Genomic DNA, 27,160 nt, shown 5'->3' with positions numbered 1-27,160 from the left:
ATTTATTGCTATTTTTTTTTCAATTTGGATAAAATACTTATTGATTACAATTTGATGTTTGTTTCAGGTTCCAGTAGAAGTTCTAGATCTACTATCAACGAATAAACGTCTATACAATATTATACTACAAAACTATCCATCACTTCTCGCTTTAAGAAGCAACTCTGAGCAGAAGCTTCCAATCGAACCGGCTGCAGACGTTTCTAAAAACAAGCCAATTAAAATGTCAATGAAACTGAAATTAAATAAAAAAGAAAAAAAGAAGGAATTTGAGTCAAAACTGGATATTGTAAGGGAGAAACTATTACAACCTATTCCAGAAAATAAGCCAGCCATTATAGCTCCTAGAACTGACCGCCAGGATTGGTGGAATTTGAAAACAGATAATCACTACTTAAGAGGTATTAGAGTACATCGTAATTCCATTATGCACAGAGGTGCCATGATGAACATTGCGAAATACAAGCTACGCGCGTCTTCATGCCCTGATATTTATAGAAATTCCATGTGGTCAATGGAAGAACAAGAGGTAAATATTATGACGTTTCACATAATTAGTCAGCCGTTTGTCTAATATGTACCTACAATGAAAAAATTTAATATGTGCCCACTATTCAACTTTTAACGCGCAAGGCGGTAAAAATTTCACAGTCATCAGTAAAATATCAAAAATACAAAATGTTCCCTTAAATGTTGAGACATTTATTTGATTGGTGCCATTACCATACGAATTTTTAGCTGTTTGTCTTGGAAACAAATTCACTTGTGTGCCGTTTCTTTAAATTGGTTATCCCTGTCCGGCTTTTTACCAATTTAAAGCCAATTAATGCCAACACTGTTAATTCCTTCAACTCCATAAAGATGTCCATAAAGTAAAGAATCTAGGTGAAATCTGTGTTTGTAGAAGATTAAAACATTTACTTACCTATGGCATTTTCAGATTGAAGGCTCCTGGGGAAGACGCTTAATCGACGCATTGAACAAAACCTTCGACTTCAACATGTTTACCGAGTTCCACTTCCTGATGATGAACATCTCCACCCTAGTGCTGTTTATCTGGTTCATCGTGCCGCTGTTCTACCTGCCCGGCTTCATGGAGGAGACAGGGTACTCCACGTATCAGGGTCCGGTTATGCTGTCGGTGTTCGGTGTAGCCAATATTATTGGTATAGTAAGTATCATTTAATCTTCTAAAATTATTATATCATTCTGACCTTTCACGGATACCAGCCGTAACAACAAACATTAGAAAAAACTCAGTGTTCTTTTTTTAAATAATAGAATACAGAAATCTAAAAAAAGACATCTTTACGCACACACATTGGGGAAGAAAATATGTTTCACTTGTAGGCATTGGCAAAGCAAGGTCCTATTATATTTCTTATACGTTATAAAATATAGACACCTTTATTTTCAGGCGGGTCTCGGCTGGATGGGTGACTTACCATGGGTAAACATCACGAAAACCTACGCTCTGTGCCTCATCTTCTGCGGAGTCTCCATAATCATGTTCCCCGTGCTCATACGCATCATGGACCCGCTGGCGCCTCACAGCTTCTACATAATAGCAGTGAACGTCGTTATATTCGGGCTGACATTCTCGAGTTCCTACTCGTACACGCCGAGTATTTTGGTGGAGCTGATCGCACTGGAGAGGTTTACTATGGCGTATGGGCTGGTGCTGCTGAGTCAGGGGTTGGGGCATCTTGTTGGACCACCTATGGCTGGTAAGTAACAATCGTTAGCTGCATGTGTTCAAATAATGACTTAAGTAAGTGTCCGTAATCTGACGGCTTAGTCGTAAATATTTAATTCTAGTGGCCCTTTGGAATATAGATACTTGTTATTATTTAGCTAATATAAAAAAATGTGGTACCTAACAGAAAAATACCTAACCAGCCATGTAAAATTTTGAAAATTGATTATTTTAAAATAAATATTCAAAATATGTGCTTTATAGATAGGAACTACCTTATAGCTTTTAAACCAATGTTTTTACATGTTTAAAATTTCTAATGTTAAATTTTTCCACATTCCAGGTGGCTTGAAAGACAAGACCGGCTACTGGGATGCCGCATTCTACGTGGCCGGCATCTGGGTGATCATCTCCGGTATTCTGGTCGGCGTGATTCCGTACACCAAGAACTTCCGGATCTGCGGCAACGCTCCGCTGGCGAAGGACGTTGCTTCGGAACCTGATCCAGGTGTTAGGATCATTGTGCATTAAACGAAGAAGGAACGTGCGCTTTGGAGGGTCTGCCATCTTGTGACTTAAACAGAAAACTTAAACTTGTCATGCCAATAAACAGGTGGATAGCACAGCAGTTCCCGCTCGTTCCTTAGAATCGAAATGTTGTGGCCTAAATCGACTTACACTTTTCTCCAAGATAGATCTTGCAACAAATGGCATGCGATTTTAGATAATTGCCGGCTAAGTAGGTGCAACGAATTCAAAAGATTTCATAAGCCGCAATGTATCGCAAATCGCATGCTATTATCGGTGATGTTTTTAGAGGCCATTAGATAATTTTGCGAAATTGAGGTTAGAGAATTTGTACCTACAGTGACATATAAAATAGTAAAAAATACACGAGGGCGCCACTTTCTACGCAACTGTCACATTTTTAACGTAAAATGCTTAAACATCGCAACAATTTAGTATGGAATTTAGTTTAGTTCCATTTTATTTAATTTCTAGTATTTTATATCGCACTGTACCTAGAGTTATTTAAATTTGAAGTGACGAGTGTGCCTTAGAATTGTATGTCATCGGAGTTATTTGTGATGAATATGATGATATTGATGATCTACATAGTTTTGTATTTTATAATTATACTTAGCTATCAATTTTGCTTTATTAAAATTTAAACACTCCGTGATTTTAGTTATTATTATTAGGTACCTAGATAGCGTTTCGTATTGTGCCTATAATTTTAAATAGATATGGAACGTTAAAGAATTACATCTAATGTTTAAAATTCAGTTTCTGTTATTGACTGATTGCATAAATTTGGCAAGTAGGTAGTTAAAATGATTTACCTATAGTTCGTTTTTTTTAGCATTAGAAATAAGGTAAACAATCTTGATGCGTCTTTTAAACGAAAAACACATTTTAAAAATAAGTTACGGCAAATATGTAACAATTATGAATCTAAAACGATCATTTATATTCTTCTGCTTTCATAAGTAATAGTTACTGATTTTTAAAAAGCGTCTTTCAATTAAAAGACATGTCAAGATCGCTTTCCTTCTTTCAAGTTCTTTCTAATGCTAAAAAAAACGAACTATAGGTACTACATCATTCCTAAGTTTTGTATTAGAATTAGATACATTAGGTAGTTTAAAATCATGTTTGTGAAATAGAGCGATTAATTCCTTTATTCATTGAACCTTCAAGGCCAATGATGAGTATTTTCATTACAGTTTTACTTACTTACCTACATATTATGTGTGTGTGTTGGTTTTGTATTTTTTTAAACTTTTTGTAGCATTCATTCTGTCTAGACATTACATTAAATAGGTACAGTGGAAACTGGATAAGTGGAACCTGGGTTAGTGGAAAACCTCTTTAAGTGGACCCAAGTTCTCGGTTCCAGTCCCTTGGCAACGAATTACCTCTATAAGTGGAATTTTGGGACCTCTATAAGCGGAATCCATTTTTTCGAAAATTTCTTATTTTTACCTCTGTAACTGGAAGCAGCCGTCTCCGAAACCTCTATGAGTGGAATAGCTCGGCGTTTTTAATAAACCGTCACAAGGAGGGTAGTTTGTTTCGTTAACATTATGGTTCGTGTTTTAACTACGTATTTTGTATGAGATCACACATCGTTCAGTTTTTTTTGCATTAAAGTACAATCGGTACATTGATTTATTTAATCATACTGGTTTCTCTTGCATAAATATATATTAGGAGTGATTTTGTTTTTGTAATTTTGAAAATTGTATACGAGTAGGTACTGTGGATTATTTACAGTATTGCTTTTTTTAAAGTCAGGATTACATACCTATTTTTGTTAATACATACATATCTACATACATATTTAATAAAAGATGATTATTTAAGTCTTGATCATACTATACGTGACCTCTATAAGCGACATTACTAGCATCCACAACCTCTGTTAGCGAGAGCCTCTGTAAGTGAGAAAACGGTTTATTTGAACCTGGTTTAGTGGAAAACTGGATAAATGGAAAACCTGGATAAGCGGAACTAAACAGCCGGTCCCTTGCGATTCCACTTATCCAGTTTCCACTGTACCTAGATAACTTAGGTTCTTTTATGGTTCTTTTGAGATTTTGCTATGAATGATTATGAATCCGAATTAATATTAACTAGGTATAACTATTTTTAGTTTACCTGTCAAGTTTGTCCATTGGAGATTGGTTTATGTACCTATTTTATTCAATTGGAATACCTATAGGTAAATTTTTCAATTGTGAAAAAAAAAATCCTTGCCACTTTAAACACCGATTTTGTAAACAATGAATTTACTTTTTATGAAAACAGTTTTTAAAGTATTTTAGTTAATAAGTTTGTTGACTCTACTTACATAATATTTACATTAGTTGTAATTTGATTAACAATTTATTACAGAATTAAAGTTTGTCTTTAAAAAAAAGCTTTTATTCCCAAATTTCCTTTTAAACTATTCCATCATATTGAGGGGCAACTAAAATAATTTTAGCTGGCAATACACTTCAGAGAGGCTTTTTCGCACCTTTTAACCATTTTGGCGTATTGACCCCATCTTTTGAGATATAAAGGGCTCCACAGACCTTCACCAAGTAGGTGCAACGAATTCAATCGATCGATCAAATGACGCTATCTATCGGACTCAAAGAAGCTATAGGATACATACGTATAGGAATAAATAATAATAAATCGAGACAAAAGGGCCAATTGGATCCACACTTGAGCCCCTTTGGTTTAAAACAATTGTAAAACGTCTATGCCCAGCGATCTGTCAAAGTCAAATACAGGATTTAAAAAAGTCATTAGTCAAATAAAATTGCAATTTTGAAAACAAAAACATACAAAATTACGTGTTCGACTATTACAATAAATATAACAAATAAATTGTTGTTCATTTTGTGTAACTTAGTGTACAGAGGCTCACACAATATTTACTTGGCTATTAAAATGCACAGGTTGGTCGTCGAAAAAAAAAACAAGCAGATGAAGATTAATGTATTGATAGTTGTTTAATAAACATTCATTTGTTTTAGAATAGTACATTTGGATTTAAAAGGTGCACCGTTCAAAGTACATTATCTAGAAAAGGTACGTATGTTATTTGTTTGCTTGAATCTTGAATGTATAAAATGTTGTCTACATTTCAGTCAATTTTAGGTTCTTGCCGGCGTTTTAACTATTAACCAATTAAGGACGAGAGTTCTAAATGTTACTGCAATTTTACCTACCTATTAATAAGCCTCAGTGAGTTAATTTATGTTTTATCATTTTCTTACAAATAAATAAGTACAAAAAAGACTAATGCCTATCTAACTAAGTACATATATAGATGCATAATAAACAATACACATGTAGTTTATTCAGTCTAAAATCTTCATTCACTAGGTGATACTAGCAGCAAAGTCATGGGGAGCAACGGGTATACTTATAGAGTGGGAGGACACCTTTCCTTACTCCGCAGCATTGGCAGACATTGGCAGCGTCCGGGGCAGCGGGGGCGATGGCATGTACAGCTTGGATGAAGTTCGGCACCTGCTGAGGTTCATTAAAGATCATGGCTTGGAGCCTGTAAGTGAGACATTCTATTATAAGCTTTTATTTAACTTGCCTTGTTAGTATGTATGTTAGTTAGTTAGTGTGGGTCAAATCTTGGAAGCTAAATTTGACCCACTTCCCCATTTCCGATTGAGCTGAAATTTTGCATACTTACATATGTAAATTGGATGACAATTCAATATTATGTTATGATGACATGGAGCTGTTTTATTACTTAAATCAACTTAAATGTTATGTTTCTAAATAAATTAATTTACTAAATCTCGTGAAAAAACAGTAGAGTAGGGAGTTATAAGGCTAAACTATCTAAACAGTGAAATCATGCTAAGTGAACTATGATTTAGACGCACCAGCATCAGCTGCCTGTCTAAAACGAAATAATAAATAATAATAATAATAATAAAATGGTTGATAATTAATTTGGAAGAGTTTTCCACACATTCTATTAAAATAATGATAAATTACCTAATAATTGCCAGATCCAGCTAGTCCAAACCATTGGACACATGGAGTTTGTGCTAAAGCACCCAGCTTACCACAGCCTTCGAGAATTAGCTCGCTCACCGGCCGTGCTGTGTCCGTCCCGGCCTGAAGCCCTACAGCTGGTGAAGATGATGCTGGAACAGACACTGGACGCTCAGCCCGCGGCAGAGTACCTGCATATTGGGGCGGACGAGGTAAAGGAGATACTAGAGCCTTTTTTTTTTAAATTTTGGAAACACACATACACAACAATTTATTTATATAATTAAAATTGGCTTAAATCTAGGTAAATTTGAAGTTACAGTGTTGCAAGAGGTTCCAAAAAGGATAACACTCAGCATGTGTCGCAGCACATGAGTAGTGTTACGACGCTGATTTTCAGTGCACCCATTGACACGTAAAACAAACACAAAACAACACACAACATAAAAACAAAACCGAAGCAGAATACCTTTTGAACTAGCGCGCTCACTGGACGTGCTGTGTCCATCCTAGCCTTTATTTTACTTGCAATGTATGTATGTAGTATGTATGTATGTTCAGGTCTAATCTTGCAAGCTTCATTAGACCCATTCCCCATTATTTGATTGAGCTGAAACTTCACACACATATGTAAGTTGGGTGACAATGCAATATTATGGTATTATCAATAGGTGCTCTGATTTTATAATTTATATTTATATTTTATTTAATAGGTCTTCCAACAGCGGTTACAATGATACATTGTTGATATAGGTACATTCTATAGGTGTCTTAAGTTTATTGCACAGCTAATTATAGGCAAACACCACGTGATGGCACAGGAGGTGCCCATAGGAGCTCTGTGATAAAACAACTCAATGTAATTGTATTTGGGTTTGTTAGAATTGTCTCGATGAGTATTAGAGCCAGACCAAGCTAAGTTGAGAGTGATTTTAATAGCACAGAATGTACAAGTGGTATTTTAAACGTTATTTATGTGTCGGAGAATGGCTGAAATGTGCCATCTGTCGCCTTCAAGAGGCGTTTTATCATGCAAACCTTGACAAATAGAGCAAACTAGGGTGTAACGTACACCTGAGTGGCGTTCGACGCAGTTCTGCCAAGACGTCATAGAGTGCGCTGTTAAAACAATTGAAGTCCAGAACAATTGAAGTTATGCTGTCAATTAATCTTCAGAAAAAGCACGATGAGATCGAACGGGAGAAGATGACGTCTGTGGCGGTTTCTGGGTCTAATCCACTGGCTTGCTTAAGATAAGAAACGTAACGTATGCTATGCGTGTGCTGTGATTTGTAATGAGTCTTGTCCAGTAAAGACTGAGTTGAATATCGTATTTTATTGAAGGCCCTCGTCATCCACTATTGAAGGTTCTGATGTGCTGCCGATAGTTATGATACGCCCACAATTCCCGACATATATTTAAAACGTAAAATATTTTTTTTAATTTTATTAAATTATGTATTAAAAATACTTGCACAGTCTGTGCTACCAAAATCGCTGCCAACTTAGCTTGGTCACTTGGTCTAACTCTAGTTGCTTATTGAAAGAAAAGTAGAGTCAGCAATAAAAAATTGTATCAAAAACCGGCCAAGTGCGAGTCGGACTCGCGCACGAAGGGTTCCGTACCATAACGCATAAACGGCAAAAAATCACGTTTGTTAGCCCAGCTTAAATATTTATTTTATTTTGTTTTTAGTATTTGTTGTTATAGGGGCAACAGAAATACATCATCTGTGAAAATTTCAATTGTCTATAGTGTAAATAACATTATTTGCGGTATTTGACTTCTGTCACTCACAACAGCAATACTACGTAAAATGTTTTGCACATCGAAATCACAAAGGAAAACAACTGCACTGCGAACGTTTACGTTCTACGTCTTTTTTTTTTTAATTTTAGGGTTGGCCGGACACCACCGTTATGAATCGGTAGTCGTCTAAGTAAATCGTAATATGAATTTTTAATTTTTCTTTTAATAAAAATAAGGAAAAGGTGGATAATTAACTGTAAATATGGATATATTTATCGTCACTTAACAGACAACAAATTTGACACAGAAATATGTAACATAAATAAACTTTAAAATAGATCCCCAGTTAGTTTCAATTTTGACAATGGGTGCGACCTACTCGGTCGGTGTATTAAATACACCGACCGACCGGTAGCTTGCGGGAAAACCATATAATTCTAGCTTTATTTAAATCGCAAATAAAAATTCATTATACGTCACAATTCGATACCTCAGTCTACGTGCCATCCAATCGTAATCGCTTGCTGTGACAATCGATTTGCGTTAGTTACATCTCTATATACGTCAGTCATAATGTGTCAAATACCGCAAATAATGTTATTTACACTATAGTTACCACGGTTCATGAGATACAGCGTGGTGACAGACAGACGGACAGCGGAGTCTTAGTAATAGGGTCCCGTTTTTATCCTTTGGGTACGGAACCCTAAAAATGAAATTCAACAAAACTTTTTTTCAGGTGTGGCATACAGCAGTTTGTCCAGACTGCCAGAGCCGAGCTGCCAACAACATCCACAACACCGCTAGCCTGTATCTAGAGCACATACGAGAACTGGCCTTATTCCTTAAGCAGAAGAGGCCACATTTGACTGTACTAATGTGGGATGATATGCTGCGGTCCGTTAAAGCTGATACCTTGAATGGTAAGCATACAGGATGATTCATAGAAATCTTCTTCCTCGCGTTATCCCGGCATTTTTGCCACGGCTCATAGGAGCCTGGGGTCTGCTTAACAACTAATCCCAAGAATTGACGTAGCCACTAGTTTTTACGAAAGCGACTGCCATCTGACCTTCCAACCCAGAGGGGAAACTAGGCCTTATTCGGATTAGTCTGGTTTTGCCAAGCGACTGGTAAATATCAAATGATATTTCGTACATAAGTTCCAAAAAATTGGTACGAGCCGGGGTTTGAACCCACTACCTCCGGATTGAAAGTCGCACGTTCTTACCGCTAGGCCACCAGCGCTTTGGTGATTCATAGGAATATGTTACGTGAATGTTAATGCCAATTTTCATATAATTTAAGCATGTAGCTTTAAAACGAGAGCGTTACTTCTGTTGGCAAGTTGGCTGCGAGTTCGAGTGATTTCTAACTAACATTAATTATATTCATTTGTGACGTTTTCAACCAAAAGGGACCGTATTGTCGGTTGCCGATAGGGACGCGCGTTGGAGGGTCTGCCATCTTGTGGCCTGAATCGGAAACATATGTGCACATGTACATTGCCCAAGCAAGTGCTTCCATCTACCGTTCTCGTCGTTACCTTGTGCATAGTAAGTTCTGCCATCTTGTGGGCTACATCGGAAACATAAACGAGACATTTACGCCTCGCGCCAGAATTCTGACGGCTCCTATGTTGCCCCCTATGTTGTATGTATTCATGCACGGGGCCAGGCGTGGCTGACTCTCTGATTTCGTCGCTTTGCTATAGGTAGCTACAAGTACATCCGTTCCACACCAATTTTGGTGGCTAGCCATAAGCCGCGCGTGGCGCTGTCGCCACCTTGCGGCCATATCTGTCCTGATCGTAACAGACGTGTTTTGTTAGAGAGTGAGTCTTCTGTACCGAGTACTATTATTTATTCTGTGCCGGGGCCTATAAGTTGATTTCAAGTAGAAGCTATATGGAAATAGCGCTTTATTGACAATCGACTATAACTACCCTTTTTTTTGAAAACGGCACATTTGTTTTCAGCATATCAGCTAGGAGAGCTGGTTCAACCCGTTGTATGGCAATACAACGCCATGGAGCACTTCCACATAGACCCGTCACTGTGGGAGAGCTACCGGCAAGTGTTCCCGCAGGTTTGGGCCGGCTCTGCGTTCAAAGGGGCCAATGGCAGTTGTCAGGTGACTACACTGTGTTTTATATCACAACAGCTAGTACAGCCAGTAGTCTGGCAATACGCCATGCAGCACTTCCACATAGACCCGTCACTGTGGGAGAGCTACCGGCAAGTGTTCCCGCAGGTTTGGGCCGGCTCTGCGTTCAAAGGGGCCAATGGCAGTTGTCAGGTGACTACACTGTGTTTTATATCACAACAGCTAGTTCAGCCAGTAGTCTGGCAATACGCCATGGAGCACTTCCACATAGACCCGTCACTGTGGGAGAGCTACCGGCAAGTGTTCCCGCAGGTTTCGGCGGGCTCTGCGTTCAAAGGGGCCAATGGCAGTTGTCAGGTGACTACACTGTGTTTTATATCACATCAGCTAGTACAGCCAGTAGTCTGGCTATACACCATGGAGCACTTCCACATAGCCCCGTCACTGTGGGAGAGCTACCGGCAAGTGTTCCCGCAGGTTTGGGCCGGCTCTGCGTTCAAAGGGGCCAATGGCAGTTGTCAGGTGACTACACTGTGTTTTATATTACAACAGCTAGTTCAGCCAGTAGTCTGGCAATACGCCATGGAGCACTTCCACATAGACCCGTCACTGTGGGAGAGCTACCGGCAAGTGTTCCCGCAGGTTTGGGCCGGCTCTGCGTTCAAAGGGGCCAATGGCAGTTGTCAGGTGACTACACTGTGTTTTATATCACAACAGCTAGTACAGCCAGTAGTCTGGCAATACGCCATGCAGCACTTCCACATAGACCCGTCACTGTGGGAGAGCTACCGGCAAGTGTTCCCGCAGGTTTGGGCCGGCTCTGCGTTCAAAGGGGCCAATGGCAGTTGTCAGGTGACTACACTGTTTTATATCACATCAGTTAGTACAGCCAGTAGTCTGGCAATACGCCATGGAGCACTTCCACATAGACCCGTCACTGTGGGAGAGCTACCGGCAAGTGTTCCCGCAGGTTTGGGCCGGCTCTGCGTTCAAAGGGGCCAGTGGCAGTTGTCAGGTGACTACACTGTTTTATATCACAACAGCTAGTACAGCCAGTAGTCTGGCAATACGCCATGGAGCACTTCCACATAGACCCGTCACTGTGGGAGAGCTACCGGCAAGTGTTCCCGCAGGTTTGGGCCGGCTCTGCGTTCAAAGGGGCCAATGGCAGTTGTCAGGTGACTACACTGTTTTATATCACATCAGTTAGTACAGCCAGTAGTCTGGCAATACGCCATGGAGCACTTCCACATAGACCCGTCACTGTGGGAGAGCTACCGGCAAGTGTTCCCGCAGGTTTGGGCCGGCTCTGCGTTCAAAGGGGCCAATGGCAGTTGTCAGGTGACTACACTGTTTTATATCACAACAGCTAGTACAGCCAGTAGTCTGGCAATACGCCATGGAGCACTTCCACATAGACCCGTCAATGTGGGAGAGCTACCGGCAAGTGTTCCCGCAGGTTTGGGCCGGCTCTGCGTTCAAAGGGGCCAATGGCAGTTGTCAGGTGACTACACTGTGTTTTATATCACAACAGCTAGTACACCCAGTAGTCTGGCAATACGCCATGGAGCACTTCCACATAGACCCGTCACTGTGGGAGAGCTACCGGCAAGTGTTCCCGCAGGTTTGGGCCGGCTCTGCGTTCAAAGGGGCCAATGGCAGTTGTCAGGTGACTACACTGTGTTTTATATCACAACAGCTAGTACAGCCAGTAGTCTGGCAATACGCCATGGAGCACTTCCACATAGACCCGTCACTGTGGGAGAGCTACCGGCAAGTGTTCCCGCAGGTTTGGGCCGGCTCTGCGTTCAAAGGGGCCAATGGCAGTTGTCAGGTGACTACACTGTGTTTTATATTACAACAGCTAGTTCAGCCAGTAGTCTGGCAATACGCCATGGAGCACTTCCACATAGACCCGTCACTGTGGGAGAGCTACCGGCAAGTGTTCCCGCAGGTTTGGGCCGGCTCTGCGTTCAAAGGGGCCAATGGCAGTTGTCAGGTGACTACACTGTGTTTTATATCACAACAGCTAGTACAGCCAGTAGTCTGGCAATACGCCATGGAGCACTTCCACATAGACCCGTCACTGTGGGAGAGCTACCGGCAAGTGTTCCCGCAGGTTTGGGCCGGCTCTGCGTTCAAAGGGGCCAATGGCAGTTGTCAGGTGACTACACTGTGTTTTAGGTCATTCTCAAAAAATATTTACAGTTAGTTGGTTAGTTAGTGTGGGCAGGCGTGGCTCACTCCGCGATTTCATCGCTTTGCAACAGGTTGCTACAAGTACATCCGTTCCACACCAATTTTGGTGGCTAGCCATAAGCCGCGCGTGGCGCTGTCGCCACCTAGCGGCCATATCTGTCCTGATCGTAACAGACGCGTTTTGTTAGAGAGTGAGTCTTCTGTACCTAGTACTATTATTTATTCTGTGGTGTGGGTCAAATCTTGGAAGCTAAATTTGACCCACTTCCCGATTTCCGATTGAGCTGAAATATGTAAGTCGGGTGACAATGCAATATTATGATACCATCGAGCTGGTCTGATGATGGAGATAGGAGGTGGCCATAGGAACTCTGTGATAAAACAACGCAATCTATTTGTGTTTGGGGTTTTTAGAATTGTCTCGATGAGTATTAGTTGCCTGTAGTATGAAAAGTACAGTCAGCGAGAAACTTTTTTTTGTATTGTTACAGATACTGTCCCCAGTTAGAAGGTACGTCAGCAATCAAGAAGCATGGAGGATGGAAGTAAAGAAGTATAGCCACAGCATCAGCTTTGCTGGAATCATTCTGACTGGCTGGTCAAGGTTAGTCTTTTTAGGGTTCCGTACCCAAAGGGTAAAAACGGGTCCCTATTACTAAGACTCCGCTGTCTGTCTGTCTGGGTGTTTGTCACCAGGCTGTATCTCATGAATCGTGATAGCTAGTCAGTTGAAATTTTCACAGATGATGTATTTCTGTTGCCGCTATAACAACAAATTCTAAAAACAAAATAAAATAAAATATGTAAGTGGGGCGTGATTTTTTTGTCGTTTTTTGCGTAATGGTACGGAACCCTTCGTGCGCGAGTCCGACTCGCACTTGTTTATATACCACGTCGGGGGCAAACAATCATACGGTCACCGTAGCCTTTGGACGCCTGCAACTCCAGAGATGATAAATTCGCGTTGCCGACCCATAAAAGACCTGTACACTCCTTTTTGAAGAACCCCATACTGAAGACCCTCGGGAAAACCTCATACCTGGGCCCGTAAGTACATACAGGGCCGTCTTAAACTATGCTGGGGCCCTTGGCCACATAAGAATTTGGGGGCCTTTTTGGAAAGTAAAGAAAGCGAATTAAACTAACATTTTTCTACTGTGATCTTCTATTTATTATGGGTAATCAAATATACTGTTACTGTCTGTCCTTCGGGGCCCCCTGAGGATGGGGGCCCTGGGCACGGGCCCCGTGTGCCCTTATGATAAAGACGGTATTGCGTATATACCTATCAATAACTTCTGTTCCAGGTTCGATCACTACGCGACGTTATGCGAGCTGTTACCAGTGTCGCTGCCAAGTCTCGCGAGCTGTCTAAAGGTGTGGACTATGGACGAGATGTCTTTAGGTATATACATGTCAATAACTCTATTGTAGATATTAATCCTGCATAGAAACTTATATGCGCCTGGGGGACAGATATCTCTGCGCGTACTTAACTGTACATTGATGGAACTAATCGATGTCGAATAATGAAAAGTCGCCTTTAATGCTTTGGCATACGGACGACTGTTTTTGGAATGAAAACTTCTTTAGCGGAGCTGTGCAGTTTTTGTGATGGGGAAAAAATGTTAAAACACTGTTACAATGTCATTGAGTTTTTCTTTTTTGATTTAAATGCCATCTAGCGAGTTTCCCTCAAACTGGTACTAATATAACTAGTATTTACAGTGATGTGCTTAGGGGTTTCAAGTAATGCGACGAAATAACGCTAGAACACGTTAACCTCAATTATACATAGTGCTGCAGACATTTTGCACTAGATGGCGCTGTTATTAATATTTTGAGTTACAATGTCATCGAGTTTTCACTTCTGCCGGCACTCCCGGAGGGTTTTTGAAGGGTAAGATAAAAAACAACGGGTTGTTTTTTTATCTTACCCTTCAAAATCCCTTTCAGTCTTACCCCAACCCACTACCTATCACATTTGTGTAGTCTACATCCGAAGGGTACCTTTATTGTGCTATGAGACTCGGTCGATTTGTGTAAGGTTGGTATTCCACCTGTCCAGTTTCTTGGTCCAATGTGCATTGCGTCTCACTCTCTCACTAAGCAAAATGTGAGAAATTGGACAGTTGTGGAATACAATACCACACTAAGATTGGTCCGTAATAATACGTATATTTATTTACATTTCAGATAATACAGTAGTAAGTGAAGTCCTACCCCCGGAGCAGTGGCCAGGTTCGGAGCTGGCACGGTGCGTGCACTCCTTCGTCGTGCTTCGCGACCGTGCCTACATCATAGTGCACGGTGATCTGTGAGTTTTTTATTTTTTATATAGCTTATTTTGTGTCCCACTGCTGGGCAAAGGGCTCTAGTTTCTTCCGCCACTCATCACGGTTTGGTGTATGCTGAGTCAGTCACTGCAAAAAGAGTCGAGGTCCTCTCGCCATCTCGTTTTAGGGTTCCGTGCCCAAAGGGTAAAAACGGGACCCTATTATTAAGACTCCACTGTCCGTCTGTCCGTCACCAGGCTGTATTTCATGAACCGTGATAGACAGTTGAAATTTTCACAGATGATGTATTTCTGTCTTCGATATAACAACAAATACTAAAACGTACGAAACCCTCGGTGGGCGAGTCCGACTCGCACTTGTCCGGTTTTTTTGGTCTGCCTCTGCCCCGTCTAATGTGCGGTGTCCATTCGGTAGCCAATTTGGCGCACCGATCCGGGTACAGTGTATTTAATACTACATCATTATTTACTTAAGGATGACTCACGTTAGACCGGGCCGTGTCCGAGCTGGAGCTTCCGGCGCTTACTTTTGTATGACATGACAGGCGATCACGTGATGCTTTCCATAGAAAACGATGCGCCGGAAGCTCCGGCCCGGACACGGCCCGGTCTAACCTTTGACCGTCAAAGTTGTCATTTGACGCGCGCGGCTACAGCCCAACACAGACTAGGAATCCTCTAGACGGAGTTTAGAGCAATTACTTAATGAAACCGATGCTGCCAAAAATACAGGGGTGCGGGGGACGAGGTGAGCGAGGTCCCGTGCCGTGATTGGTCCGTTCAAAGACACGGACGTCACACAAAGACACTTTCGACTCGAAAATGGAGTATAACTACCGTATTTGTGGCAGAGGGGGTAGAGCTACTATGCTCAGTCTGGAGGATGTCTTGTCTGTGCAGCCCAATGACAACTTTCGTCCATTTCGACAAGGGTCCCGATGATGCGCCGCGCACGATAGGTGTGGCGTTCAAATGGGATTTATCGCGTATAAGGTAAACGTACTGGTGCTCGACGCGGTCCCAGTACATGTCATCTTGAAACTTAAGTCATTGTCAACAGAGGTGACAGCAGGGTGTCATCTATTGGGCATTAGCATGTTGAGCACTAGTACGTTTACCTTGCATTGCATAAAATATTTGTTTATTTTTCTTTCTAGAGTAAAAACTTGGCTGAATCCGTGGCAAATAGAAAATGGTTACATTAATCCCGTCCAAGTAGAGGGCTTAGCCATGACCGTCCAACAGTGAGTATTCTATACTACCACACATACCACATATACACGCACATAACCGTTGGTCTCTACTATCAAAGAGAATAGAGTGTATAGAGTTACTGTCATGGTAAATTATGTAGCCACAGTACATTTACTGCCATCTTTCGTCGGAAGATTAAAACTGTTCATTAGAACAGTAAGCCAAAGGTTATGGCGCCATCGCTCGAAAACATTGCACCATACCTTTGGCCTAGTGTCGAGTAGATGGCGTTAATTTCAATATTTAACAAATTAACACATATCAGTGAAAGAATAAGGATCAAAGTCAAATGGCGTTCTAATAGTTTTAATCTTCTCTCAAAAGATGGCAGTACATGTACTGTACGGGATGCGCCTCGTACAGTCTTGAGATGATAGTTGATAATGATAACACTGCAGTTTCCACCGAAATAACGATTTATTGATAATATGATAAATTGATACAATAAGCGGCTTAATGAATACACTCCGCGGCGGTCGGGCATGTACTGTCTAAAAATAGGTAATAAGTATATGCTATGTGACGGAAAGTGCTGACGGGCGAAATGTTAACCTTTGTACGGACCGTACATGCTCCCGGGCGCGAGATGAAATTAAGATAAAAAATTACAAAAATATTAGACTTACAAAAGTATGCAATAAAATGATAAAACTTATAAAATAAACACAATATTAAATCATTCACTCGCAGCGAAGCGTCCTCCAACGATGGGTGACGTGGCCTTGTCGAGTCCCCGTGCTCTTGAAAGGTAAGTTCTCGAGTTGGTTGTGGGGTGCGCGTTGATCTTAGGCGTGTGGTGCGGGTTGGCTTCCTCTCGGTTGTCATCTCTGGCAACGTACTGAATTCTGATATTCGCAGATGCGTCGCTGGGGGGCACAGGAGGTATCCGCGCCGAACAGCGAAGACGCAAGCGTTTCCATAGATACACGCTGAATACTACTATGGCGGCGCCTAGTAGTAAGTATACAAGGACGTACTGGTGGACGTCATGGGTTGATAATCGGGTGGCTAAGATATCAGCTTCACTAGCCTTCATTTGTTCGACTTGTCGATCGATATCCATAAACTGTTTCTTGAAATCCTTGCTAATAGACGAATTAGAAACGTTGTCTTCATGTATAGGTATTGATAAGTTTATGATATTATTAATAGGAGGCATTACTATCTTCACTAAATCTGGCTGGATGTTAAGCTTGTTCGTGTGATATTTATGGGCGAATATTGTGAGAGATTCGCTTTTAATGACACAGCCATCTCCTAGGGAAATAATGCCTGCTCCGCTTATTTGCTCGGCGGTAACTTGAGATGCACATATGATTCTTACGGTTCGATGACCGCAGGTGAAGAATAGATAATTGTTTTGTTTATTCAACCTTTCCCATTTGTCCATGCAAGGTAGCTTAATACTCCTGCATTTTGACTCATTTTTATCCTTGATACACAAGTTGTCGTCTTCGTTCATGTGATATATTGGCCTTTGTAAAGGGCATATGTGATTTGATATATCATATTGTTTACACTCATCGGCTTCTTTCTCTGAGAGCGGGATGAAAGAGTCCTTTTGTATGTTCATGGCAACATACTCGGAAATAGGTATAATACTGATCATTGCTTCACTTTGCTGTTGAGGAACAGGTATCAGGTGGTAGATTTCGTAGTCGTCCCGGCTGGCTAACGGAATCTTGATTTCAAATATGAGGTACTTGGTCGTCATCCTTGTCTTGACCTTGAGCAATTGATAGATGTCTTGTAGATCTGTTTGTATATTTTCAATTGGAATAGTTAAGTCCTTTGATAACTGGCCGGAAATTATGCTTAACTCTTTCCTTAGCTGAGCTGGAGTCAATAAGTGAAAATTAAACTGTCCATGGTGAACGTCGGTGATAGTATCTAATAATGTTTCTTGAATGCTTTTTAGATTCACCAATATTGAGTTAGTGATAATCGATGATAACATAAATTCACTTGTGTTTTCGACAGCGACAACTTCCTTGGCCAAAACATTGGTTGCTTTTTCAAGATTGATAAAGTTGCGGTTAAGGATTTTATGTTGCTTGTCCATGGCCTCTTCCACTCTTTTTAGTAAATTATATTCAGCCTCAACCACTGAAGTCTGATTTTTCCACAGCAACGCCAGGTGTTTCTCATTATCTCTGATAAGTTTGATATCCTTTTCGTATTGTTGAGCGAAACGTTCGTCCAGTATTCCAAACAAAGTGTTCGCGACATATCCGACTCCGTTGGCAAGGCCGCGCCGGCGGCGAGCCGGGCGTGTGAGCTGCTGAGCTAGCATTATGCTGTTGTAGTACTCTAATTCCGCGAATCCGTGCCTTAGTTGTATGAGAATAACGTCGCATTTTGATTGCTTGTCTGCCTTGATACACATGTTTTCTAATGAGTGAAGATATTCTTTTAATAATTTTTGTCCTTGCCAATAAGGTCCCATGTTGTAATAAGCAATAAGCTTCCATTCGTCGCGAATAAGGTGCATATTTGATATCTTGTCGAAATAAATTCCTTGATGTTTATTTATGTTCGTAAGGCTGTGCTCACACTGGACGGGTGATATTATTGCGAATAATAGCATGAGCGCAAGTGTCAGTAAGTTTCGCGTTCTCTTAGGACGTCGTTTTTTAACATCGGGCTCTGCTTTTTTCGGTTCGGGGTCGGATTTCAACTCTTCTTTCGTTTCTTGATTAACAGGCAGTTTTGATAATTTGGTAATGGGTCTCTTGAGCAATCCATTCTTTGTTTTGATTGATACTACACGTACATATCCGTCGTGACCTTGATGAACGGTCACAACCTTGCCAAGTGCCCACTTTCCGGCTGGCAAGTTGGCATCGTGAATGATAACTATGTCTCCGACCTTTAAGTTCTCTTTTGGTTTTTGCCACTTGCTTCGTTTTGATAATTCACACAAATATTCTGATTTGCATCTCTTCCATACGTCTGAGAATATTTTGTGCACAAGTTGCCATCTCGTCCGCTCGTCTCTTTCGGTTTCGTATATTGTCAAATTTGGACCACTTGATAAGAAGTGAGACGGCGTCAGAAAATCCAAGTCGTCCGGGTCTTCAGAGATAGCACACAATGGTCTGCTGTTAAGACATGCTTCCACCTGGGATAACAGAGTTGATAATTCTTCATAGGTCAGTTTCTGTTCACCCATGACTCTGCGAAGATGATGCTTGAGGCTTTTTACTGAAGCCTCCCACAAACCTCCTGCACTGGGCCATGATGGGGCATTAAAATGCCATTCAATTTCCATCTCTGATATAGTCGTGAAGAACTCTGCGTCCAAGGTGTTTTTCAAGTCTATAATTTCCTCGTGTAGTCGCTTGTTTGCTCCAATAAAATTTGTCCCCTGGTCACTGTAAATGTGCCGTGGAGTTCCTCGACGCGCTGCCATTCGGCGAAGAGCTGATAAAAATGCTGAGCTGCTGAGGTCTGATACAAGTTCGAGGTGTATGGCCTTCGTCGCCATACACACAAATACTGCTACATATCCTTTCGTTGTCTTTATACCTCGGCCTTTATTTGATTTAACGTCAATAAAGCCGGTATAATCAACGCCGGTGTGATAAAACGGGCGTGTCGGGTTACACCGCGCCGCCGGCAAGTCTCCCATGATTTGTTCTTGCTTCATAGCTCTATGGCGAATACAAGTGACACAATTGTTGATATGTTTTTTAACTGCTCGATTCCCTCCTATGATCCAAAATTGATATCTGAGCTGCCTCAAGGTCAGACGAGCTCCACCGTGAAGGGTCAGTTTGTGAGCATTTTCTATGAGAAGATCGGTTACGTGACCTTTGTGAGGGATGACAAGTGGATATTTCATGTTTGGGTCAATATTTGCCTTTCCTATTCTTCCTCGTACTCTGAGCAGCCCATTGTCGTCCAAAAAGGGATTTAATGATAAAATGGTACTTCTCGATTTCACTTGCCCATGTCGAGACAAGTTGTGAATATCCTCGCCAAATGATTCTTGTTGCACATGTTTGATAATCATATTTCTTGCTTTTCGTAATTCCGCCACCGTAAGATAAGGTACTGTAGGTTTGCATGTTGATACGGCGCGTAGTATCCATGCTAATACTCGCGTCATACGGTTGATATTGCTGTGCTTGATAATTAAGTCACTTACGACGTTATTGCCTTGTAGCGTCGTGACGTTTGTTTGTTTTGATACTTTGATATCTTCATCGGTTGTATATTTCTCTTCTTGGGGGTTTTCTTCAAATGTAGATAGCCAGGAAGGTCCTGTCCACCACAAGGGATGTTCTTTTAACTGCGTAGCGCTGATTCCGCGACTCGCGCAGTCTGCCGGATTATCGGCAGATGTGACGTAACGCCAGCAATCCGAAGGCGCCATTTCTTTGATAATTTGTACTCTATTTGATACAAACGGCTTCCATCGGTTGATATCACCTTGTAACCACCCTAAAACGGCGGTTGAATCCGTCCAACAGAAAAGCTTGATATTATTTTTTGATAAACTTTCCATGACGTTTTTCAATAATTTGGAAAGTAGCAACGCTGAGCTCAGTTCCAGCCTGGGCAAGGACACAGCTTTCTTGGCTGGCACGAGCTTAGATTTGGCAGCCACTATGGTTATCTTTGGGGGCGTTGAGCTTGATCCGGTACAGTCGCTTCGAATAACACTGTAAATGACGCACGCATACGCACGTTCTGAGGAATCACAAAAGGCGTGCAATTCGATCGTGTCCTTTCCTTCGTTTTGTAACCATCTAGGGATTTTCATATGATTGATTTGATATAGGTCTTGCTTGATACTTTTCCACTCGTTTTCAATTGTTTCTGATACTTGATCGTCCCATTTCAAATCTTCTTCTTTCCAGACCGATTGAAATAATAGCTTCAGTTTTGTTGTTGTAGGGCACAACCACCCTAGAGGGTCGAAGATCTTCGAAATGTCTGATAATAGTGAGCGTTTCGTGGTTTTACCAGTCGGCGACGGTTGTATTTTAAGTTGGAATGTAAATTCGTCGTCTTGAGGGTTCCATCGCAGCCCCAAGGTTTTTTGCGACTCTTGATGTTTGAAATCGAATGATTGTTGTTTTGTGGTGTCCACACCTTCTAGCAATCTGGGGTTATTCGATGACCATTTCCGTAAGTTGAAACCCCCCGCTCTAAGGAGGTTGATAAGATCCGTTTGCAATTTCTTTGCTGATATGATATCGTGCGTGCCACTTAGAAGGTCGTCCATGTAGAAATCTTGATCCAATATTTTTGCTGCTTCAGGATATTGATGACCTTCGTCAAGGGCCAGCTGTTTCAAAGTCATCATTGCTAAAAACGGTGCTGCCTTTGTGCCATAAGTCACCGTCGTTAATGCATATTCTCGTAGTGTTTGTTTTGGATGATCTCTCCAAATAATTTTCTGATAAAGTTGATCTTTTTCGTGACACAATATCTGGCGAAACATTTTTTCTATGTCCGCGAGAAAGACAATTTTATATTGCCTCCATCTTAAAATCAATTTAAATAAATCTGATTGTAAATTGGGCCCACTGTACATTTCATCATTCAAGCTGTAACCCGACGATGTGGGTGCTGACGCGTTATAAACAACACGAAGAGCTGTAGTTGATGATTCAGCGCGTTGCACACAGTGATGTGGTAAGTAGTTGCTAGGTTGTGTGTCTCTTTCGCACTCGCGCATATGTCCCAGTTCGTAGTATTCGTTGATAAATGATTTGTAACCTTCCGATAATTTTTCATTTTTCATAAGTTTTCTCTCAAGTTGATAAAATTGTGCCACTACCTTGTTTCTTGACTCCCCCAATTTTTCTTCAATGTCCGGTTTCAGGGGTAATCGTACCACATAGCGTCCGTCGCCTCGGCGCGTGGTTTCTGATTTGTATTGATTGATACAATATTGATCTTCTGTTGATAAGTTGTCCGAATTTTCGGCGATGTCTTCTATTGCCCAAAATCTGCTGATATCTTCAATGTTGTTTAAAACCATATTGCAATGATAAGACTTCATGTCACCGCAGAGAAGCCACCCAAGATGAGAGTCCAGGGCTATGGGGGTTACGTCATCTACCCTGAGGACAGAGCCCAAAATGATTCTTGCGTAAACACCTGCGCCCAATAAAATGTCAATGGGGTTGCTGACATTGAACTCGGGGTCTGCCAGCTGTAAGCCTTCAAGATGCGGCCATAAAGGCTTGATAAATGATTCATTTGGTAAGTCTATGGTAAGACGGTTCATTATGTAAACTTTTGTGGTAAATGTGTAATCCGTATGCATAGATTCGGCCTTGATAATAGTAAATCCTTTGCAGCTACTCTCCTTTTTTCCGATTCCAAAGACCGTACCACTGTAATTTTGACGTGGTAGGCCTAATAATTGGGCAGCGTTTTCTGATATGAGGTTTAGCTGACTTCCTGGGTCGATTAAGGCTCTAAACTTGATATAAGATCCATCCTTTGTCTGCACCTTAATTTGGGCAGTCGATAATAGAGTGTCCAAATCTTCATCTTGAAACACGTGTACCACGTTTTTTGATGTACTTTGTTCATTTGTGGCCCCCTTTTTCTTGCTGACAAAGGCCTCGTGGAGTATCGTATTATGTTCGCCGTTGCATTGCTTGCAACGTTTTTCCGACAAACATGGATTGCCGTAATGTTTGTATAAGCAGTTCGGACATATATCCTTTGTTGTTATTGTTGCAAGTTTCGTCTCGGGTGTCATGCCTAGAAACTTCGAGCATCGAAATAGATCATGATTATAAGTGCAACAAGGACACTTGAAATTGTTGCTTGAAAATGATTGATGATTTTTTGCTTGATTTCCTTGATAATTCTTGTTTGGCGAATAATGATAATTTCGGTTTTCTTTGATATAACCTTCGGAGCGGGGGTTTTGATATGACGAAGGCTTGCCGCCAAACCTTTTTTCGTAGTTGGTATGTTGAACAGGTTTCGTTTGCTCTTGTTTTCGCCGAGATGATTCTAGCGCAGTAAATTTTGCTTCTAAGAATGACAAAAATTCAGCCAGTGTAGGTAGCTCCCTCGGGTCCGCTACATGCTCGACGTAGTCGTGATGAGAGTCAGCATCTAATTTTTGTGCTAGTAGATGTACAATTAACGGGTCCCACGTAGATGTGTCAACGCCCAAATTTTGTATGGCGTGAAGGCATTCTTTAGTGTTGTCGTGTAACCTTTTTATTGCTACGGCAGTCTGCTGTTGCATAGTGGGTAGTCCAAGAAGGATGTTGACATGGGAACTGAATATTAATTTGGTGTTGTTGTAGCGATGATTTAAAATTTCCCAGCAAACTTGATAATTGTCGGTACTGATTTTTAAATGCTGGATAAGCTTCTCTGCCTCGCCCTTGACCTTACTTTTTAAGAACTGCATTTTTTGCGCGTTTGATATAGAGTTGTTCTTGTGTATGGTTTCTGTGAACAAATCCTTAAAAGATGTCCATTGATGATAATTTCCATTGAAGATGGGTATTTCTATTTTTGGAGTTGATTTTTCTCGGTGCGAAGAGTCCCACATCTTGATATTGATACGTTTTTTGATATCGTTGTATTTTTGTTCGCACTGGTTGTAGGTTTCTTCGTATTCCGGCTTTTCGTTGATTTGTTCACTGTCGATTTCCCAATGTAAGGTGTCGATGGCGGTCCACCGAGCCTGCACGGTTTTTAAAGCATCTTCGAATTCCCACCGTTCGGTGAGTAATTCTAATCTAGTGTTGTTGATAGCGCGTTGGAAGGCCTTGAAGTTACTTTGTTGCTTACGGTACATCTCTTCCAACTTACTTTGATTACCGCGTTCAGCCATTTGAGCAATTTTGGGTGCCGAAGATTGCGGGGTTGAGGTACCGGCTTGTTCTTCCGGTGGGTGATTCCAGTCCATTTTCAAGTGAAACTGGGGAGTAGCGGGCCTGATAATAGACTTTGTCTCTATAACTAGGGACTGTTGCAAAAGGTTGCGAGTTTCGTGATAAATGCTTGATACTCGATCATGATGATTTTCGGCAAAGTAAATATAATCTTGATTTTCAAACTCGCAGAGAGCAACATGATTTGTCTGGAACTCCTTCCAGTATTGTTCTAGAGTTTCTGAACGTCTTTGGATATTTTGAGGAGTCATACGTTCAGCGCCGTCTTTTCTAAAATTGATAAGGAGCTTTTCAATAGCAATGGCAAGTTGATTTTGTTTATTTAGTAGTCCCTCCATTTTAGAAGTTTTGCCAATAATTTGATATGATAACTAAACAACCGATGATAATGATGATACAACTCCGAACGAAGACCGTCGGAAATTTGTGTTTAAGTGTCCTTCGTGGATATATGCGCCTTCTCAATCAGACGGTGAGACCCGCTTGTGGGAAGCCGCCTAACCGATTCGCTATCGCACAAAGTTCACGTTCACACAAACTTGCTTAAAGTTTGATCTTGATAATCTTGATATGTTGCTTGATATATTTAATACTGATACTGACGGCTTTGATATTTCACACGGCGATAGTGTCACAGCTCCTGGTCACGTTGCGTCAACACGTGGCGTGGTCCAGGTATAGGGTTGTGCACTGATCCAAATTTTCGAAGGACCAAAAAGATGTACGGGATGCGTCTCGTACAGTCTTGAGATGATAGTTGATAATGATAACACTGCAGTTTCCACCGAAATAACGATTTATTGATAATATGATACAATTAGCGGCTTAATGAATACACTCCGCGGCGGTCGGGCATGTACTGTCTAAAAATAGGTAATAAGTATATGCTATGTGACGGAAAGTGCTGACGGGCGAAATGTTAACCTTTGTACGGACCGTACATGTACTGTGGCTACATAATTTACCATAACAGTAAATCTCTATACACTCTATTCTCTTTGCTACTATTAAATAAAAATAATACCTATTCCAGGTTACTCCTAGAGCTAACATCTCTCCAAACCGACCTAACCCGAACCCTGTACGCTGTGACGGGATCCCGCAGCGCCAGCGAGTGGCTGGCCACCTTCCCCGCGCCCGTGCTCAGGCAGCTGACGGAGCTGCGCGCCGTGGCCGCGGCGGCCGCCAAGGCGGACGCCAGCGTTAGTCCGAGGCCTAAGCACTGCCATTTGATGTCGCCCACTTAGGTATGTTATATACTGCTTTGTCTAGTGTTGTCTCGATTTTTCATTGTTAAGAGAGTTAGGTCTGATCGGCAGCTTAGGTGATTGAATGATGAGCGTATGATGAATCAATGATGGATGAATTACCGATGGATGGTGAATGAATGAAGGATAAATGAATGGTGAATTAGTGATATATTAATGATCTATGAATGGTAAATGAATGAATGATGTTGATGAATGATGCGTAAATGCATTAAAGAGTGGATGAATAAAAGACTGGATGAATAAATTATGAATAAATGTATGATAATAATGCTTACATCACTCCAAACCGACCTAACCCGAACCCTGTACGCTGTGACGGGTTCCCGCAGCGCCAGCGAGTGGCTGGCCACCTTCCCCGCCCCTGTGCTCAAGCAACTGACGGAGCTGCGCGACGTGGCCGCGGCGGCCGCCAAGGCAGATGCTAGTGTTAGTCCGAGGCCTAAGCACTGCCATTTGATGTCGCCCACTTAGGTATGTTACATGCTGCTTTGTCTAGTGTCTCAATTTTTCATGGTCTAGAGAGTCGGGTCCGATCGGCAGCCTAGATGAATGGATGATGGCGGAATGATCAACTAATGACGAATGAACGATGAATGAATGATGCATGAATGATGAATGGTTGATGACTGAATGATGAATGAATGAATAATAAATGACAATAGGATGAATAAATCATTAATGATAAACGAGTGATGAATGTGTGAATGAACTCGTTGTTGTAAGAAGCATTTCCATTTGGGGAGTACTACTTACATATACCACGGTTACCTTTCTTAGCGGGAACGTGAACATATCTGGCAAAACTTCCGTGAGACACAGACATATTAAATATATTAAGAACGGGTCACTCACGTATTTTAAGTCGAAAAACGCTCGACATGTTTCACTCCGTACCGAGGAGTGTCACCAGGAGCTTGCGTTTACGGTGACGGACCGATGATGACATTCCTCGGTACGGAGTGAAACATGTCGAGCGTTTTTCGACTTAAAATACGTGAGTGACCCGTTCTTAATATATTTAACATATCTGGCATTTATATGTCATGTGTTAAGAATATACATTTAGTTTTTAAACCTGAAGAATTATCCCATTTTAAATATGTTTTTTTTAATTAACATTTTATTGATAAGGTGTATTCGGGTATTACCGAATGTCGGATAATTCCGAAATTCAGATGAAAATCACCCTTAATTCCATCATAATAAAAGTCTCTTTCGGAATTATCCGACAGTTTTCGACATTCGGAATTACCCGAGTAAACCTTACATACAATTAAATATGTATTGATGTATTTTTCGGTTCACAGGTTGAGATGGAAGAAGACAACACGTATATCAATGAAATGAAGGTGTACACCGAGAGGATGCTACACCTAACGGCTATTGAGAGGTCATAGAATAATGGAATCTGAAGTATATGTACTTACAGCAACTTACAGTTACCATCCAAGGTAGCGAATCAGACTATGTCAGGCGTGGCTCACTCCGCGATTTCGTCGCTTTGCAACAGGTAGCTAAAAGTACATCCGTTCCACCCCAATTTTGGTGGCTAGCCATAAGCCGCGCGTGGCGCTGTCGCCACCTAGCGGCCATATCTGTCCTGATCGTAACACACGCGTTTTGTTAGAGAGTGAGTCTTCTGTACCTAGTACTATTATTTATTCTGTGACTATGTGTCAAAAGTATTTACCATTTTTAGGGTTCAAACATCAAACATCAACATTTATTAAGCAAATAGGCCACAAGGGCACTTTTACACGTCATCATTGAATTTACATAATTACAAGCAAAAATAATAACATCAACAATTTTATAAAATAAAACTAACAATTCAATCTAACGTATTACAATTACTAAGAGATGTATATGGTCTCTTAATGTCTAATTACATAAAAAATACAGATACAAAACACAAAAAAAAAATCTATAATATTTAGAGGTGTAAATGTCTCTAGGTGTCAGAACTATAAGATTATATAGTTTATCAAGTTATCCTTAAGAGATGTATAGGGTCTCCAAGAGTCAATATCCTGTATAATTAATACATTCATTAAGAGAAAAGAAACATACGAGAGCAGAATGAGGCGTCTCACTGTAATTAATTAATACCACTGTAATTAATTAATACCACGTTCCGTACCCAAAAGGTAAAACGGGACCCTATTACTAAGACTTCGCTGTCCG

At 41.2% G+C, this 27,160-nt stretch overlaps 2 protein-coding genes across 2 annotated transcripts in view; both read left to right on the top strand.

The window, feature by feature from the left end:
- LOC134791657 (uncharacterized) overlaps positions 1-2,945 on the top strand; it is a 49,364-nt gene extending 46,419 nt beyond the window's left edge. The window contains exons 3-6 of the mRNA XM_063762740.1: positions 68-529; positions 941-1,171; positions 1,418-1,727; positions 2,040-2,945. Coding sequence (XP_063618810.1) covers positions 68-529; positions 941-1,171; positions 1,418-1,727; positions 2,040-2,227 — 1,191 coding nt within the window. The 3' untranslated portion in view covers positions 2,228-2,945. The remainder of the gene's footprint in view (positions 1-67; positions 530-940; positions 1,172-1,417; positions 1,728-2,039) is intronic.
- A 2,067-nt stretch (positions 2,946-5,012) lies between these two features.
- LOC134791787 (hexosaminidase D-like) lies at positions 5,013-24,952 on the top strand. Its single transcript, XM_063762944.1, has 11 exons — positions 5,013-5,148; positions 5,227-5,281; positions 5,579-5,761; positions 6,229-6,426; positions 8,704-8,887; positions 9,943-10,097; positions 12,761-12,873; positions 13,577-13,674; positions 14,466-14,586; positions 15,723-15,809; positions 24,739-24,952. The coding sequence occupies exons 1-11, from the start codon at positions 5,141-5,143 to the stop codon at positions 24,950-24,952; spliced, it is 1,416 nt and encodes a 471-aa protein (XP_063619014.1). The 5' UTR covers positions 5,013-5,140.
- The last annotated feature ends 2,208 nt before the right edge of the window (positions 24,953-27,160 follow it).

The sequence above is a fragment of the Cydia splendana genome, chromosome 6, assembly GCF_910591565.1.
Source record: "Cydia splendana chromosome 6, ilCydSple1.2, whole genome shotgun sequence".
Taxonomy (NCBI): Eukaryota; Metazoa; Arthropoda; class Insecta; order Lepidoptera; family Tortricidae; genus Cydia; species Cydia splendana.
Note: the sequence above shows the minus strand (reverse complement) of the source record. Positions and strands in the feature narration are given on the sequence as shown.

Bases quoted from the DNA above. Each gene is read 5' to 3' on its own strand.
- LOC134791787 (XM_063762944.1), top strand. The intron at 8,888-9,942 runs GTAAGCATACAG...ATTTGTTTTCAG, and splicing joins TAAAGCTGATACCTTGAATG to CATATCAGCTAGGAGAGCTG. The intron at 14,587-15,722 runs GTGAGTTTTTTA...TTTTCTTTCTAG, and splicing joins ATCATAGTGCACGGTGATCT to AGTAAAAACTTGGCTGAATC.